General features: G+C 36.9%; 4 protein-coding genes across 5 annotated transcripts in view; 1 reads left to right on the top strand and 3 right to left on the bottom strand.

Moving 5' to 3' along the window:
- The window catches only part of LOC105562206 (tetraspanin-9), a 12713-nt gene extending 3813 nt beyond the window's left edge, over positions 1–8900 (top strand). Inside the window, exons 1-5 of one of the 2 annotated variants that reach the window (XM_012012847.1) lie at positions 3345–3426; positions 3724–3835; positions 7170–7361; positions 7969–8151; positions 8418–8900. In XM_012012847.1, the coding sequence (XP_011868237.1) occupies positions 3758–3835; positions 7170–7361; positions 7969–8151; positions 8418–8753 (789 nt within the window). In that variant the 5' untranslated portion in view covers positions 3345–3426; positions 3724–3757 and the 3' untranslated portion in view covers positions 8754–8900. Of the gene's footprint in view, positions 1–3344; positions 3427–3723; positions 3836–7169; positions 7362–7968; positions 8152–8417 lie in introns of those variants that run through there. The other variant, XM_012012846.1, reaches the window with a different exon arrangement.
- A 92-nt stretch (positions 8901–8992) lies between these two features.
- LOC105562205 lies at positions 8993–12335 on the bottom strand. Its single transcript, XM_012012845.1, has 4 exons — positions 11867–12335; positions 11056–11289; positions 10796–10907; positions 8993–9321 (listed from the first exon to the last, which is right to left on the bottom strand). Exons 1-3 carry the CDS (start codon positions 11948–11950, stop codon positions 10845–10847), a joined length of 381 nt encoding a protein of 126 aa, XP_011868235.1. The 5' UTR covers positions 11951–12335; the 3' UTR covers positions 8993–9321; positions 10796–10844.
- A 177-nt stretch (positions 12336–12512) lies between these two features.
- LOC105562203 lies at positions 12513–14922 on the bottom strand. The gene is made up of 5 exons (XM_012012843.1): positions 14630–14922; positions 14026–14112; positions 13569–13655; positions 12880–13055; positions 12513–12744 (listed from the first exon to the last, which is right to left on the bottom strand). Exons 1-4 carry the CDS (start codon positions 14687–14689, stop codon positions 12915–12917), a joined length of 375 nt encoding a protein of 124 aa, XP_011868233.1. The 5' UTR covers positions 14690–14922; the 3' UTR covers positions 12513–12744; positions 12880–12914.
- A 234-nt stretch (positions 14923–15156) lies between these two features.
- On the bottom strand, positions 15157–16849 carry LOC105562202. Its single transcript, XM_012012842.1, has 3 exons — positions 16543–16849; positions 15446–15799; positions 15157–15300 (listed from the first exon to the last, which is right to left on the bottom strand). The coding sequence occupies exons 1-3, from the start codon at positions 16687–16689 to the stop codon at positions 15214–15216; spliced, it is 588 nt and encodes a 195-aa protein (XP_011868232.1). The 5' UTR covers positions 16690–16849; the 3' UTR covers positions 15157–15213.
- Positions 16850–18288: the final 1439 nt, after the last annotated feature.

Below are 18288 nucleotides of genomic sequence, written 5' to 3'. Positions count from 1 at the left end.
ACACAGTTCTTGGATCGTGGACACAGGGCTTAAGACATCAGTTCGTGTAGCAGTTTGGGATACTTTTGACGAGAACAAAGGACCGATACGTCAAAGTACCAATTACAGCTTGGCGAGATTACGTACTTTCGCGGCAAGAAAAACCTGTGCATTCCGCACACGTATACGGCCACCGGAAGACTGATAACGCGCGAGACACGCGTGCGAGCCTTTTTCCCTAGATTACATCACGTGGGAAGATTGAGCGTGTAGGACGTGTTAACGCGAACGTATGGCATATGAAATGGTGAAAGAGACGGGCTTCTCAGAGAGAACCGGGCCGTGTTAACTTTTACATTTAGGCACCGCGCGTCCACACACGTTTCATGCGACGACGACGGGCGTCGGCGAGTGGGGAGATCATAGATGACGGCAAATTGTCCGCAATTGGCAGGAAGTCGAGGCAGGGGGACCGTTTGTGCGCCCCTTCGCGCTCTAATGTACATTATTTTCGCGCAGCCTTCCATTTCGTCCGTGAAAATTGATCTCGATCTCGATTAATCTTTTCATACGACCCCCTCGCACCTCACCGAACATCTTCTCGTCGTGCTTAGACTAAATAACAATTAATGACTGGAGGCAATCTGATAGGTAGCCAGAAGTAATTAAAAACTTCAGAAAATTACTTGACCACGTCTGGCAAATTTTTATGTTTAAACTCGCAACGTTTCGACCATGGTTCGTGGTCCTTTTCAAGTGGTAGTTGCGTCAGTAAATCCGTATGGCAAATTAAAAGAACTGAGCTTAATTTCACGAACGACAGAGCATGACTGACTCATCTACCATACGGATTTACTGACACAACTATCACTTGAAAAGGACCACAAACCATGGTCGAAACGTTGTGAGTTTAAACGTAAAAATTTGCCAGACATGGTCAAGTAATCTTCTGAAATAAATAATAATTAATTTTTAGAACAGTTTTTTTTTCTTTGAGACTGATCTCTTTCGACGCGGGTCTCTCTTCCTTTATCGAAACGGAGAAGTCCGAGCGCTTCGCATTCTGGAGTATCTTTAATGATATCGGCGGAAAATTTTATAAACGATAAAGCAACTCGATGTCACACGGATATCGGGAATTTTATGATAATGTAACAGCCGCGTGGGATAAAAATAAGAGCACGCCGAGGTGCATATAAATATACCCCGTGCTGAAACACACGGAGGGAGATTTTCTTCCTTCCGCACCTTCCAGTATGCGCTATAATTGTCACCTCGTTCTTAACGTGTGACGCAGCTGAGGGATGGAAAAGACGTGACCGCGGCAAGGTGAAGTCCACGAGCGTCTTTTGCGAGTTAGATCGTGTCAGCGATCGAACATTATATTCTATTTTTTCATCAGAACCGCGTCCCTTCCGTTCCACTCTTCACCGCTCTTTGCATTCGCTCGCGCCGTTTACCTCGCGTTCTTATTTAACGGGTGACAAGTGGCACGAATATCACGACGGGTGGACTTCTGCGTGAGAGCGTGCGTGGCTCTTGATAAGGTGAATCAATATTATTCAATTCTGATAACGGCCTCCATTGCGGCAAGTAGGGAGAGAACGCATTAATCATGCAACGAGCTGATAACAGATTTTCCGTTAAACCGCGAATGCTCGTTCGACACGATGCCCGTGTTTTTTTTTTGCTGGAAAACGTCGATCGTATCGATCGTCGGGTTTGACACGAAGTTTTCAAATGGCACGTAAAAATTGTTTGCGCTAATTGCGCCGGTGTGCGCGAGTGCGTGTACAATCATTCGATTTACGTTGTTACTCAATTTTGTTGATACGTTCGAATTTGGCGCTGATTGTGCGTTTCGTCGGGTAAAAATTTATCATTGACATTTTAGCAGATTTTAATAGAACTATCCAAGTTTTTACTTAATAAAAGAATAAAGATTTTTGCTCATAAAGCCGTTGTTAAACCGCTTCGATTGAACACAGGAAGAGATGCCTCCCTTTTTAGTGAGCGTAGCCTCTGGCAATCTCATTCTTTGCCTCGCTTCGTAAGGACACGAGAGGGAATTTAATAATTCAGTGAAATTGCTCGTGCTCTACTAATTATGCTAATTATAACGTATCGTGAGCAACCCGGCGAAAACAATCGATGGAACGAAAGTACCGTAACAACGTGAGACCGTAGATGATAGCGGTTCGCCGCACCTGACGTGAGAAATGTTGCAAGGATAATCTTTTATTCAACGTCTCTTTCGTCGTGCATATTGTCCGATCAATATATATTTGCATAGCTATCGCAATGAGTAGGAAACTCGCATGGACCGGTCGCTGCAATTTGAATTTCCGATGCGCCAACACACGTTACAGATCTCACGATCTAGGAGGAGCAGTTCGATTTTTTTTTTCACGCAGCTCACCCTTTTCATCGGCGTGTTAAAAATTTGTTACACCAAGGAAAAGACAGGAAAAGTTAATGTAAAAAATGATGTTAATGTGGAAAAAATGTATATATAGAGAGAGAGGGTAGTTCGTAATGATTTTCGGACAGTCTACGAACTTAAGTTGCAGATTACACGTAGGTAATCGGATTTCATCGAAAAGGAAGCGATGAACACCGTGGGAAGTGGCTCGATGGCGTTATTATACACCTGAATGAGAGTTTCTAGGAAAGCGGGGATTTTTATACGCGAGACCTTTCGGCGAAAGTTACCTTCACCTTTGCACCTCGGCGTTCTGCCTGCGTTCCCCGTGCGCGAGCACAACGTGTATGTGTGCGCGTAAGAGACCTCAATCCGGATGTAAAAGGTTAACGAAGAGTACGCGGCACGATGTGAGACGCGAGGGAAATAACGGGAGACCGCCTGGACGCGTCTTGCAGCGGCCTTGAAGATGCCTTTTCTTTCCTTTGCTCGCGACTCGACTGCCTACGGCTTACGGGAAAAGTGACGTTCGACGAGCAATATACCCTTCGTAGGTGTCTTTTCGTGATCGCGCTTGGGTGAACGGCTTGGCTGCGGCTGTCCCGTTAGTGGACCTAGAAGGCCCAGGAGAGGAGACCGGAGGAGACCGGAGCCAATCGGCCGGTTCTCAGACATATCGGAGCGGACCGTCGCCCGACGAGGATTGGTATCTGATCGGGGTCGGCCGGCAGTCAGTCAGCTGGGACGATCCTAGAGATCCTCCTCGTCGGTGCGCTCGAGCGGGATCCTCGCTCGCGTGTAGGTCGCATGTCGATCTTCTTGTTCTCCTCCTCCATCTCCTCCCCCTCGATCTCCTCACCTACCGTTCCTCCTCTTCGCTTCTCTCTCTCTCTCTCTCTCTCTCGCCGCGGCTTCTTCCCCTTCCTCCCACGTCCTGTCCACCTCAGGTTGCTCCTCGAACGTAGATGTAGTATTTCCTGGTGATCCGTGATGCGCATCACGAGGCTCTCGCGCTGATGCGTACGGTGGGTTTCTTATCGGCGGCACACAATTGTCGTAATATTTGTGATGTAAAGAAAAAACGTAGGCCTCTCCGCGCGTTCGCACGACGGTAGACCAGAGTTGCTGATTGAGTCGTTGTAATTAACACCGGTGAACGATCGCCGAGATAGCTTCGCAACCTTGAACGGGCACTGCTGTCTCACGTCAATTCGCGATGTGTGGTGCTAATCTCAAGAGCCTTCTTGTAGCCAAACGATACATTCTCTACCCGCCTCCTGCCTTTGCCCAAAGGGATTATGTTGCTATTTCTACGTTTCCAGGAAACGTTGCCAGTCCCTTCGGAGTAAGGATCTGATGAAAGATCGAACCATGGGCCGCACAGGATACACGTGCATCAGGCACGTTTTCTGCTCCCTCAACGTTCTAATCTGGGTACGTAGATAGTCTCTTGATCGATCATTCTCGGTGCTACGTCATGGTCTAAGAGAGCAGAACAATTCTAATTTATAATTTAATTATATAATTTTAATGTGATTTTTTTTAACCAGCGGAAATCACTCGAGTCCATATGAGACTGAAAATTGTGTCTGTTATTGTATTTATATATCAAGATCGATTTATTTTGCGAATTATTCAAGAGCGGTACTTGAGCTATATTTGAGCATCTCGCTCGCGCTGGAAAGATATGCGTGAGAACGTTTCGACTTTCGAATGAAGAGTATCGTCGCGGCGAAAACGATTCGCAAACGCGCGTACATACAGTGCGGGACACCAATTGGTCAGAAATGACAGAAATGAGACAATAGCCGGCGGTAATAACGACCCACGCGGGCCGGCGATTAAACCGACGACGCGCTTTTGTAATTCGCACCGCATTCCGCCGCATTCACCGTTCCCCCGGCTTTATTATTCCACTTGAAATCGTCCGTCCGCGGCGTCTGGTATCGCGATGAGAGCCTTAAATAGGGCGTTGAACCGTGCTCTATGAGCTATGAACTTACGGTACCCAAGTCGGCGATAAAGCGCGGTACCGGTTGCTCTGCGTGCTGCGAAACTGGTACACGTGTCCTGCGCTTTACTGCCGCTCGAAACGCCGTCACCTGTTGTCGCGTCTTATTATACTTCGATACTAATCACGGTTCGTCGCGCGAACTCCCGACTGAGTGAGGCTAATATTACATTTACGACAAATTTTTCAAGCATGTTGATTAGCTGCAGAATAGAAAAGTGTTCTCGAGTCTCTAGAAATTGTCTATTCTGCGGCCAATCGACAAGCTTGAAAAACCAATGTAAAAAATTGCTAGACGACGCTTGGTTGGCAAATTCTAATTAAAGAAATTCTTTGCAAAAAGTATTATCTCAGCCAGGATATGAACCTGGGCCTCCCTACACTCTAGGCGGGCATATGCCTCGGTGGTCGAATTGATGAGACGCCCGCCTAGACTTACTAAAGAATATATATACAAATATGTTTTATATTTACAACTGTATATTAAAATATGTATATATATGCAATTTATGTAACACATATATTAAAAAATATTTTTACATGTATATTTTTTCATGGGGGTGAGGAACGAAAAGAGGCGAGAGTGGAAGATGAACTAATGGAAGGTTGTAGCTTATTGTAGTATTTGGCGGCACAGTACGTAAAAGAGGCTCGAAATTTAGTGGAGCGATGGAACAATAATCTTTATCTAAGATTATTAAAAAATTGTAACGTCATTGATAAACATTTTGCGGCATTCGGTACAAGTCGAATGTTTGGCGGTCAACGACACGTATTGCGAATTATATAATGCCGTTGCAAAAACTCCGTTCCGTTTTCGCGCACGCACCATTGACGGTAATTAGAAAGTACGGACGCGCTCTTTTGTACAATTAGCTATCGGGGTCGCGTAACAGTGCATTAATTTCCTAATCACACTGCGACGTGCAATTTATAAATTACCGTTGCGGTTCTTCCGCGGATATTACACGCTGCGTGTAGACGCGCTCGTCTCTTCATTTATGGGTGGACTCGATGACGAGGGACTATCGCTATCGCGTGTCGGATGTATCTCGATGTAAAGGGATCGGCTGAATTAACCGTAAGGTCAACATTCACCTGGTCGTTGAGTTAACTTCCTGTCACTGACAGCACGGCGAGGTAACCGCCGGCTTATCTAGAAAGCCTCTCTCGCGAGGGCTCGAGAAGTCCCTCTGTTTGCGAATGAGTTAGCAGGTGAACGATAAACCGTTAAATATATACGGCTGACCGCATTGACACCCGATACACTTTGCCGGTCAACGACAGAAATAGCGTCAGCACAGTTTATTAGCTGTTATTTTAATTGTTATCTCGCGAGCGCGAGTGACGACATAGCGTAATTTTGCCATTCACCCGTCACACATTTGTCGGCGCATTGACCGTGAGTTAAATAAATTTCGCGACGGCTGTCAACCGCAGCCATCGATCTTCCATCCGCGTGGATGATTCGAAATACGTCGCGTTACTTTCTAATTCACGGTCCACTTTCCACTTTCCGATTTTGCTTAAAATGCTGCGTGGTTCGAGGTACCTTTGTGCCTTTGAGCGTGCATTGTCGGAGGGGTAGCGGAATGAAAATAACGCGGCATTGACCCAGTGAATTCGCGTGCTACGAGTGGCGTGCGATAAGCATCTCTCGACGCTTTTAATTATAATTTCCCAGATCTCTGAGTACATACCTCGCGGATCATTGTTATCGAGTTAACGTTAACGCGATCTCGCGAGACACGCAGCTACTGGCGAAGTCGCTGTTCCTTCTTCAGTTTATAATCACGGTTTGCAGCTATTCAACGTATCGTTTTCTACTATATTTCGCATACTTAAATTTTGAACACGAGATATCCTTTGCCCGAAAGCTACGCATATTTGTTGTAAACAGAATCCCAAAACTATTGAATATCGTTTTAGCTGCGAATTTCTTGACAGATTCGGAATCGGAAGGTTTTCGCAAAATGAATACCGCAAAAGTCGTGATTGAGAGAATTTACACGCAGCGGTTTTGGAATACTCCATACAATTATATAATACTGTCTATGTATAATCACGATCCGTTCTGAAGTACAGAGTGCAGAGTACAATCGGGACAGGAGTGACTCTACGCCTTAACATAAGTCGAAATGCTGGAATAATTTTTTTTCAATAAGATCTTGTTTTTGAGAAAAAGAACTTTGAAAGTTAGTCGGGTACGCGTGCACTCGTTTGAAGTAATAGGTTTCGCTACAGACGTTCCGGCTTGTTTATCTATGTTATAGTCTCAGAACTAATTCAATTACTCGTAGTCGACTCTTAAGATAGACGAGTGAATTTGTATGACATAATTTCATTAATTGGATTGCTCACACTTTATTTCTTGCTTAGTTAAGACATCGTTAAAAATGATGGCTACGTCTTATACAAAGTTGTATTCTGCGAATTGAATTCGAATAAATGATTTCTGTTCATTCAAACGAAGAATCTCTTTTTTTTTTTCATTGTTCAAGTGACAGGTTCTTGTGATAGATTCAAGAGTTTCTCTTGAACATGATTTATTTGAAAAAAATTTACTTTATCATTTCGACTTAGTTCGACTAGTAGAATCATTCCCTGCTCAACTGTCTCGCTGTACCTCGATCCACTTTGGCACTTTGTTTGCTGTGTCATTTCGGCTTCAATGGGTCTGATTTTAAACACGCCCGTTGAAAGTCATACGTTTATGATGCACGGCACAAACTGACGGCGTGTAATTATGTTTTACAGTTATGCGCTTGTGGAATTTTGGGTGCGGGCCTTTGGCTGCGACTGGCTTACTCCGGATACGCGACCTTGGTACCGCAGTACAGCTTCGTGTCGGCGGACTCGCTGCTGCTCGCCGCGGGATGCGTCACATTCGTCATCGCCTTCTTCGGATGCTGCGGCGCGTGGTTCCAGTCAAGATGCATGCTGATCACGGTTGGTACAACGTGATCCATTGTAAAACACGTGCCTTGCAAAAAGCCCGCGGTACAGTAAATCACGCATCTTTTTGTAATATGCATGCAGCGTATTACACACGCAGCGCACAGACCGAAGCGCGTAACTTGGCTATCTTGAATATCTTCGTCGTCGATAGACCGTGATCTGAATTTTTGTTGTCTTTCGAATAATTATTTCTGCTCAGTTTGTCGCAGAGCAATCCGCATGCTAACTACGCTACATTTTCAAAAAGTCGACTTTCCTCTTCGTTTATTTTGCTCATTTTTAACTGACATTGAGATAGACGTGCCTGCTAGGCCAAAAGATTCTTTTCATCGCATGTTCCCGTGGAATTCACACAGTGGCGTAATGTGACGGATCGATAAATTCGTTAGCATAGTATGGAGACCTCGCGTGCACAGTATAATAATTACATAGAATAGGAAATATTTTTTTCCCTCGTATTCCTGTTCAACGCCAGCTGTCTTCCGGTTTGCGAAAGAGATTAGAATAATTAGAAGGTTTTTCGAAAATCTCGAAGGCCTCGCAAAGATTTTCCGGGTGATAATGGGAAGAAAACGTCTAAACGTCCTGTAATTTTTAGTATTTCAGCCTGGTAATACTCATGTTTCTCGCCGAGTTCATGCTGGGCACCTTGGCGTTCGTGTTTAGAGAACATCTCGCGAGGAGCTTGAAGGAGGAACTATTGTACGGCATTGAGAAGCACTATAATATTACGAGGGAGCCGGGGACACTCTCTGCCATGTGGGACCACATACACACGGAGGTTTGTTTAATTAAAATATTTGCAAACCACACCACCACGATCATATTTTATGGATTTTTACGTAGCTGTCTGCTAAAATATCAACCGCTTCACGTTGCTCAGGAAGTTCCCAGACAGCACGCGCGTCTATAAGACATTTTTAAGGTGTTTTTAAGTTTAGACATGTATGTCTAAAAGATGTTTCAATATCTTTTAGGCACGTGTGCTGTTTGGATTAGATTTAAGTGGATGTTTAATCTAACAGAGTTTTGAATTTACGCTTTCAGTTTCATTGCTGCGGTGTACGCGATTACACGGATTGGTTCCAAATCGAGGCGTGGCCCGAGGAGGATCGAGTGCCGGATTCCTGCTGCATGCAGCGGGAACGATACTGTGGTCGCCTAGATTCGGAGGGTCGTAATAAGGAGCTCTGGTACAAGGAAGGATGCGCGACCGCCATTCAAATGTGGCTGGTAACCAGACTTCACGTGGTGGGCACGGTGGGCCTCGTCGTGGCCTTCCTCCAGCTGTTCGGCCAGGTGGCCAGTATGATTCTCTTCTGCACAGTCAGGCACAAGAGATCATCTCACACGTACAAGAGTTACGACACTACCAACACCTAGAATTTCAGATCGATCTTAGACGAAACCACCGTCTAAGATCGATAATACCTTCCTCCCGTCGCACGCAGCAGAAACGAATCTTTCGTCGGTATTGCTTCCTCTCTGAGGATCCTCATCGAGAGGATCTCGCCGATTTCAATCGCGCCGAATTTGCAAATTTGTATTTCTAGGAATACGAGCACAACGAACGAGACGAAAATTTATTACGAAAGATCAGGAAAGAAAACGTAACAATTACGTTGTTGATAATTATTGAACATTATTTTATAAATACATTTACATATAAGGCAATTTAAGTAGGTAAAGATAGTTAACCAAAAAGTTTCCGCTGTTTACCAAAAAATATGATAGGTATTTAATTGATGGACTTCCTTCTTAGTCTGAATCTTGATAATGTTTCTTGTAATCCCCAGTGATTGTCACGACTTCTAAATAGTCCAATCTTGTCAACTGATAATTATTTATATCTCTAACTTTCTTAAGAGAGAGCATCATCAGAAATGTATAACTCGTTGGTCATTTTAATGTTTATAAATAGATAAAGATTTTGAGAGTGTGTCGGTAACATCTGGCAACAGAAGAATTGATATGAGAACAAATTGTATAATTACGAGGATGAAGATTATGATCGATCATCAAATCGTAATTTTCTAGTGGAACAAGTTTATCCTACTTTCATAATAGTGGTCACAATTTTAATCGTTATATACTCGATATTCATTTACGAGAAGTAATTAGTAATTATTTCACAATAATTGTAAAATCTCTGTTTTACAATAATTGTATATCATATCGATTCGTAAGATTAATAATTGAGAGCAGTTAAGAGAGTAGATAGCGTGCATGATTATGTGATTTAGTTTTGAGTACTCAATAGAGATTGTAGATCGAATTATGTTCATCGTAAGCATGAATAATTTGTTAAGATTTTTATATTCATTATACAGGGTGTTTCAGGGTAAAGTGTCCTAACTTAAAATATGAACTTAGGACCTCAAAACAAGAAAAAACTTTCCTCTGGAGACATGTCCGTAAACGCTTTGTTTAAGAGATATTGACATCTAAACATTTTTTCATTATAAAATTTTATGAAATTGTTATCGGGTTATAATAAATAATTTAATAGTGTGCTTCAAATACTTTATTATTAAAAAATATGAAAATTTTTACTTAATTATAAATTTTGTTCAGAGTGACGGCCTTGAACATTGAGACAGGCTTGACATCTGTCTTCGACGGATTTGACGGACCATTGGATTTTTTTGCTTGGGGTACTATTAAACAAAAATTCTACGAAAAGCCGATTAATGACATTAATTCTTTACAAGGAAGAATTATTCAAGCATGTGAAACAATTACAGCTATTCAGTGCCGCTCTGCCACTGCTACCGTCAAAGACAGATGTCAAGCCTGTCTCAATGTTCAAGGCCGTCACTTTGAACAAAATTTATAATTAAGTAAAAATTTTCATATTTTTTAATAATAAAGTATTTGAAGCACACTATTAAATTATTTATTATAACCCGATAACAATTTCATAAAATTTTATAATGAAAAAATGTCTAGATGTCAATATCTCTTAAACAAAGCGTTTACGGACATGTCTCCAGAGGAAAGTTTTTTCTTGTTTTGAGGTCCTAAGTTCATATTTTAAGTTAGGACACTTTACCCTGAAACACCTTGTATATATATATACATATATAGATAAATAATAAAAATATATAAATTTAGTAAATTAAATATCGTTTTTCTTGTATGTTATTTGACGAAGCAATCAGTTGATCGTATGTGAAAACAATGTTAAAGTCTGTATGACGCAGAATCGAGATAATAAGACGATAGTGATGTACTATGTGTATTGAACAAATTATTATTAATAATAAAGAATATATTTATATGTGATGAAAAAGCTAGTATTCCACTCCAATCTCGATTTATTTTATTTAATTGAAGAACGAATTGTTATAGATGGATAATATCACGCGATAGTATAAAAAAAAAGAAAGTTTTATTTGAGTTATACATATTTGTGAATTACTTACCGGAATTTGGAAAATATTTTTAGTGTTACCAGCTTTAAACGATATTGAATCAGAACAATAATTGCAGCACCCATTTCGTCACGTTAATTATTATCTTTAACACTGCTACAAACTACACATAAATAGACAAAATTTTAATTATTCACATATTAATATTACTAGCTTCGAGCAAAATTAAGTTTCGATATTAAAAGTATTTAAAAAGGAAAAGTAAAATAGTTTGATTTCTTTAAAGGAATAAGTAGCGCTATAACGCTTACCGGTTGCATTATAGAGCGTAGTACAAAATCGCTCGTTGAATTTAATGCGTTTAAAAACGTCACTGAAGCATTGTAAATAATTATTACGAATGGTTTAATAAATTTAACTATTATTTTTATTGGCTGAAGAAAAATATTTTTGCAGTTTCTATCCCGTGTATCTGTAGTAACATCCGTTGTCGTACTTCCATCGTTAGTTTCAGTTGTAGTAACGGTTGGAGGTTGTACTGTGGTCTGCAAAAGAATAGATATGTGTCAATAACAATATGTAAAAAGTAAAACAGAACTTTACCTATGCAGTGCCCTTGAATCAAAAAGTCATGGAATTGATAAGTATAGATACGTAAAATAACTTGAGCCTTGGTCGATGGATCAACTTGTTATATAAACTGCATAAAATATTTTAATATACAAAACTATAAAAGAAAATTGAACAAACATTTCATGTAATAGGACATTGTTTCGTATAATGGAGATTTTCTATACATGAAAAATGTAGTAATAACAATATTTAGAGAAGGACCTTATGTTCCAAAAATAAAAATTAATTTACCACAAGTACTCAGTTAGCTTGATAAAAATTTAAAAAGTTTTTAAGTAGTAGGCGATAAGATTACTAAAAGTCTATTGCTATTCGCTACATGTTAATTTGCAAAAAAATTGCTTCCACCGTTTTAACGTGGAATATTAGCAGCAATAGTTTTATATATATATCTAGGTAATGTAGGTATATGCATTACCTATAACTATAGCTGCTGATATTCCACGTATGTAATTTAAAGAAGATAATTATGATATAAAGGATTCGTACCACATTAGTATCTCTCCTATTTCGAGCACTTAGCGCTAAGACAGTGCTCGCGAAGAACAAAATCAACAGAAGATTTACACGCATTTAGAGTCGCTGTCAAAAAACAATTCTAAGTTTTCAGAAAAATAATTTTCCTTAAGTTTTCTAGATTTGAGCACACTTATGACATCACCAAGACACTCGGGCGACAGTCAACGAAATAGCAGCGAACTTGCGGAAGACGACGCGAGTTACATTTCTTTTATAGTCGAGTAATGCTTATTTTCTTCTACCTATCCGACAATAGGCAGAGGCTCAGTATTCCTGCATTTGTGATTTACATATCGCCAGCAGGCTTTCGTGACTCAAGACATGCGCAATTTCGTGTACGACCTTGGTATTTGCTTAAATTTTCACGTATCGGTGAGTCAGTGGTAATATCAGTAATGGCTTAGTGTTATCAGGCATAATAATTATGCATATACTATTTCAACTATGACGTAACTTCGTACATTTTTCAATGACTAAATTATACAAAACCTATAAACATATAAAATCGAACGGTTTTCTAACAATGCTTGCAATTTGTAATGTCTTTATTAATTGTTCTAATATTTTGCTGTTATCACAAACAATTTATGGAATATAGTTTTTCAACAAACTTCAGTTACTTAATATATAATTTATTTGTTACAAAATACGTACAATTTTATATAATTAAACATTTAAGGTTTATTAAAAGAGATAATACATTCACAATATGTAATAGTAAAAGTTAATAAAGCAGACAAAATTGTCAATATATTCTTTATAGATCATAATAGAAAAAGCGTACAATATTCTTAGATGCAGTGTTGTGCAATAGTAAATTGTAATGTCGATAATAGCAGTTGTTCCTCCTGTAAAAAAATTAATACACATATATATAAAAATTAATATATTTTGTGCGAGCGTGCGTGCGCGTGCGTGTGTAAGGATATTATAAAATTATTGCTGAAAATTATTTAACATCAACAAATGTATTTATAACTTACACGATGGTTCTATTTTCCTTGTATGTAAAGATATTTTATCCTGGAAGAGCAGTTGGTGGATTAACAGTTGGTGGCATAAGAGTTGGTGGCATATTAATTCCAATTCTATCAAGAATTTCTCTTATGATTTCTCTTATGATTAGTCCAAATATATATAACTTATATGACTTAAAAAACTGCAAACATTTTAAGAAGTTTTAGTATACAAAAGTAATAACATAATATATGTAGTTTACATTTATGATATAATTAATCAAGTATAATGTGATTGATATAAAATAAACGACGTTATTTCTTCAATTAGCGTTTTATTTCTAACCGTTAAAAATTTGTTGTAAATAATTAATACATTTCTGTTACTTAAAATATTATCTTTAAAAAAATTTACAATTTTACAATTTACATTTATGTTAATTTTCATATTTATGCTAAGGAGAAATTGGCTTTAAATGTAATTTTTACAGAAAATAGATTAATTTTTATTAGATAAATGGTGATCAATTAATCTACATAATTATTTAGTGTAAATAAATCATAAAACATTTTCTTTACACGTTGTCTCTCTCTATGTTTTCTACATATTATTTTTATGTTTTTTTTAATACCTTTTTACATCTCTTTATTCCTCTTTATCACTTTTTATAATATTTCTTGTATTTTCATAGTAAGTATAGTTTTTTTACGCTTACCATACGATTATGTATTCCGTCCTGTGCATCATAATCTTTAATATTTAAGTCTTCCTTAGGATTTGAACCAAGACTGCCTCCATCATTCTAATTAAACAAATGAATTAAAAGAAGTTTATTAATCACCAATTTAGTTAACAATCGTGTATAAAATGAATGAGATTATTAGATAGGTAGTAAAATTCTAACAACTGATCTGACGCGTTGCTTGTTATAAATTTTATAATAAGCTTCGTAATATTAATTTTTATATTTGTGTTAAAGTTATATTCTCATAAATATAATCTTTAAAGAAAACAATTAAATTTGTTAAATAAATTGTGGATTATCTTGTATATAATTTTATTTTAAACTATATAAAAAAATGTTCTTATTCATATACACTTTCCTATCTCTTTTTAGAATATTCTTAAAATTTTGATAATAAATATAACTTATTTCTATATGTAACCTTTACCAAATTGATCTCTTTATTCGATCCTTCACTTGGTCCTTCACGTTTAGATTCAATCATTAACAATCCTTCAGAATTTGAATCATTAACCTAATTAAAAAGAAGATAAAAGATTGAATGACAGAGAAGTCTTTATTAGTTGTTAATTTGACAATTTCGCATACAAAATTGTAATAGATAAGAAATTCTAAATAATAAATTCTAACAAACAAGTTTGATCTATAACATTCCTGTTCTGTATATTAAACACATCCAGAATTTTCGTGATGTAAATATCATATTTTTTATTGCAACTAGATTTTGAACATGTTTTGATTATTATTTAGAAATATCGTACAATTTTTAACACTGAATTTTTTAAATTACTGACTATTAGTATACTGTTATACTATTATATCTACTATTAATAAATTAATATTACTGTTATACTTCTACAAATATAGCAAAGGTTTTTATTTGTTGTAAACAAATTATATCTACGTGCCCAGTAATATTATAGGTTTATTTCACCCTTATCAGTTAATATGCATGATATATTAATAATAATTATCTGAAATGAGAAAGTAATAATTATTATGATGTATCGATTAGTGTAATGTATACATACTGCTTTTCCAAAGACGCTTCCAATGAGGACCAACAATAGAAATACATACAGTATCCGCATTGTCACAGACGATGTTTGTACTTAGTGAAAATATTAACACCCTGTCGCGGCTCTTAGCCTTTCTATTCCTTTGAATTTGTGTTTAACACATAAAAAGCCTTATAAATTTTATTATGAAAATATTAAGTTGTAGAATGATATTCCTTAACTTCGTATAAGATTAACTTGTACGAGGAAAATATTTCTAAAGAATACACTATTATGCGTTTGACTCATTGAGAACTTCTTTATAAAGGAATGCCGCAAATTTATCGTTTATTGGAAATTATACCAAAATTATGCTAGTTACGTTATTTATGCTATTACGTAAAGTTATTATTTCTAAATATTGTAGAACTCATTTTTGTTATCGCAAATCAATATTTCCGCATATGTATAACACTTCCGCATATGATATTAAGAAATTGCATAATTTTACGTCTGTAAATTTATTAATTTATGTACATTAAGTTTTTCCTGAAATATGTAACTTTTTATTTAATTTATGTACATTTGATTTTAATTGCGTCTTTTATAATCGTTTATTATTGGAGTCCAATAAGCCGTGCTCCTATTGCATCCAATGTTTGCGTTAGTCCTTCAGAAGTGTTCTTCAAGATTCCACTAGGAAACTAAAAACACAAATTTTTTTTACAAGTTACTATATTGCATATTTAGGTTTTTGTTTAAGGAGATTCTTACGTCTTACTCTATTTTTATTTTTTAAACTGTTCTCAATATTCATTGCATTAATATATTTATTATTTTATGACTTACTGCCGTTAATAAGTTCAGAAAATTGCTAAAGTTCTCATAACCATTAATGATCGCTCTTCCGAGTCCAACAAATTTATCTCCTGTATTGCCATATTTTTCGTCGTCCCTAATTCGATCAACAAGTGGTTTTGGAGTTACAAAACTATTAAAAACTTGTCTGACGTTGTCAAGATATGGTTTTTCTAAAATAGCTTGTGCAGTATCGTTTTCTAAACGAGCCGTTTCTCGCGGTATCGGAGGAAACAAAATTATTGGCGTTGTACTTGGTAAAGGTGGTATAGATCTGCGACTTTGAGGTTTGTCAGATTTAATAATTAACGTATCGAGACTATTTCGAAATTCGTTGTTTATTTGCTGAAAAAGAAAAATGTATTAATGTATGCCAACAATGATTAAAAATTATGCAAACAAGAATATATTAGCACAATAGCTAAAATGACTAGCGAAAATGGTAAGAAAATGCAAAGGGAATAACAGCAATTTTATATGTCTTGTACTGTTTATTGTTAATACGAGAGTAACGTTTTGGTATCGTCTACAATTGGGTTTTGATCTATAATCTTAATGAATTACTGCATGTTATTGTACAAAAAAGATACCATATTGACTAGAATATCATCGTGTACAAGACGATGATTTTTTATAATAACTAATGAAGATATTTCATAGGTGAATAATTACGTTATTAGAAGTAAATTGTCGTTGTATAAATGCTATAGATGTAGTGATTACCTCTGCTCGATTGGCAATGATATTTCTAGCCAATGTTAGTAAATTGACAAATCTTCCTCCGCCAATTCTAATAGCATCGCCGACACGTTCTAATAATTCCTACGAAATAACAATTTTGACTATGCCTGCCGATTGTAGTGGCAAATTACAAGGATCCAATTAGAATTTTGGGTACAACTGAGGAAGTAAACAATCTTTTACGTTGATTTTGTAATAAGTTTAGATCTAGTTCCTGCTTTGCCGTTTTCAAAGCTTTGAAACGAGGTAATCTAATGTACATGTCAGTTCTTTGTCTTAATTGCGTTTTCCAAAGATTGCATTTCCATTTATTTTCGCAAACACATTTTACCCGCGCACAATTTTACCTTTGTTTCTTCCAGTTTTGAAAGCGTGATGTTTTCTGCATTATTTTGTACGTTGCCGAGAGCGAATCTTGTTGGTTCTTCAGCAGGACGGGCACTTGTTAAGCCCAACGAGCAAATAAATAATAAAATTATTAACATTCGTAACATATTGCTCTTTGATGTTTTTTCTTTAAGAAAAGATTTCTGAAATTATCTTTCCAACAAAGAAAAGTTTAAACTTTGAAACTCACTTTATACAAAATTAATTTAAATAGTTAGAAAGATTAAATTAATTTTTTGATTGATTTACTCTTGAGAACACACGGTAAGTATCTAAAGACACTTGCTGCGACGTTGAGCGACGATCAACGAATCGTTAACTAACAGATTTCGCTCTGACGAACTTACCAAGCGGTTTGCGACACTGCATCACTTTCACTTTCGGTAAGTTTCTCCATATTGAACATCATTGAAATATGTGAAACAGTTGATCAAAGAAGCAAAATAAGAATCAAAAACTTATGAAATTATTGTTATCGTAAAAATATAAAAGTTCCGAAAATACATATAAAAAAGATAAGAAATAATATATTATATTGTATATTTATTATTATAAGATATTATGAAGTATATTCAGTATTATTACTATTGAATTGCAAAATTATTAAAAACATGACAAAATATAGCTTTGTTTTAATAACAATTTGAAGTGTTATCAATGTAAAAAGCAATTACTATTATAATGAGAAATGTGATGTTATCACTGTAGAAGTAGAAAAGTAAGAAAATTGGCTTGATGTGAAGGACATCGCAACTCACTGTCATGCAACGAACCTTGGCACAACCTATACAGCACAGTAAGATTGTAAGAATATTGTAACATTTCATTGGAAGATTGTGACATTGCAGAAACGATGTGAAACATGCGAGATTGCTGCGAGATTGCTGCAAGATTAGCAATTATTTGAATAAAATTGTTACAGCAACGATACGGAGTTTACTTTAAAAAATATTACTACGTAACGTTGTAACAACATTTATAATTCATATGCAAAAAGTATAATATTAGATTATACATAGGTAGTGCAATATTAGATTGTACATCATTTGGCATAACATTAATAAACGGAATAAAACGATTCTAGAGAATGCATGGAACTCTTATTATTGATTAAGAGCATTTCATTTCAAACTTTAAAGGCAATAAAAATTTTTATACGCGTATATTTGTGCAATGTACACGCGCGCGCGAATATGACAAAGGTCGAGCAATAAATTTTCAGTTTTATATAATAAATAATGACTACAATTTGTATAATGTTTTAAACTTATTTTTATTAATTGTTTCCTCATAATATTTCAAACATAATATTTCCTTACAATATTTCAATCATTCATAAATAATTAGTTAATTCTAGGATATACAATTTTGCAGCCAAATGCATTGTTTGATGTATTATTCATTTGTTATACAGGGTGCTACGCAAGACTTTGACGTCCGGTCATGGGAAGGTAGAGGGGACTAAGACAAACAGAAAAGTATTGTACTATTTTGCGCTTGGACGAATAGTTATCGAGATACGAAATTTTAAAAATCGCCGTATTAGTCCAACCTACTGGCGAATGTAAGCGCGCGGTGAGGTGACCGGCCTAGCGGCCCCGCTCGAGGCGGTGTTCGGCGAGGAATAGAATGGCGGTGCGGGGCGAGGAGTAGGGAGGCGAGGCGCGCCGCTGCCCGTCCGCCGCTTACGCGACCGCTCGCACGTC

Source organism: Vollenhovia emeryi, unplaced genomic scaffold, assembly GCF_000949405.1.
Source record: "Vollenhovia emeryi isolate VEMERY1.0 unplaced genomic scaffold, V.emery_V1.0 DF939193.1, whole genome shotgun sequence".
In the NCBI taxonomy this organism is placed as follows: Eukaryota; Metazoa; Arthropoda; class Insecta; order Hymenoptera; family Formicidae; genus Vollenhovia; species Vollenhovia emeryi.
The sequence above is the reverse complement of the archived record's forward strand: the minus strand, read 5'-3'. Positions and strand labels throughout refer to the sequence as shown.

Bases quoted from the DNA above. Each gene is read 5' to 3' on its own strand.
- LOC105562205 (XM_012012845.1), bottom strand. From the start codon at position 11,950: ATGCGTGTAAATCTTCTGTTGATTTTGTTCTTCGCGAGCACTGTCTTA. The intron at 11,290-11,866 runs GTACGAATCCTT...ATTCTTTTGCAG, and splicing joins ATAGGAGAGATACTAATGTG to ACCACAGTACAACCTCCAAC. The intron at 10,908-11,055 runs GTAAGCGTTATA...ATTTATGTGTAG, and splicing joins TACGCTCTATAATGCAACCG to TTTGTAGCAGTGTTAAAGAT.
- LOC105562202 (XM_012012842.1), bottom strand. From the start codon at position 16,689: ATGTTACGAATGTTAATAATTTTATTATTTATTTGCTCGTTGGGCTTA. The intron at 15,800-16,542 runs GTAAAATTGTGC...TTTCTTTTTCAG, and splicing joins CAAAACTGGAAGAAACAAAG to CAAATAAACAACGAATTTCG. The intron at 15,301-15,445 runs GTAAGTCATAAA...TTGTGTTTTTAG, and splicing joins TTCTGAACTTATTAACGGCA to TTTCCTAGTGGAATCTTGAA.
- LOC105562203 (XM_012012843.1), bottom strand. From the start codon at position 14,689: ATGCGGATACTGTATGTATTTCTATTGTTGGTCCTCATTGGAAGCGTC. The intron at 14,113-14,629 runs GTATGTATACAT...CTTTTTAATTAG, and splicing joins GAAGCGTCTTTGGAAAAGCA to GTTAATGATTCAAATTCTGA. The intron at 13,656-14,025 runs GTAAAGGTTACA...TTGTTTAATTAG, and splicing joins CGAATAAAGAGATCAATTTG to AATGATGGAGGCAGTCTTGG.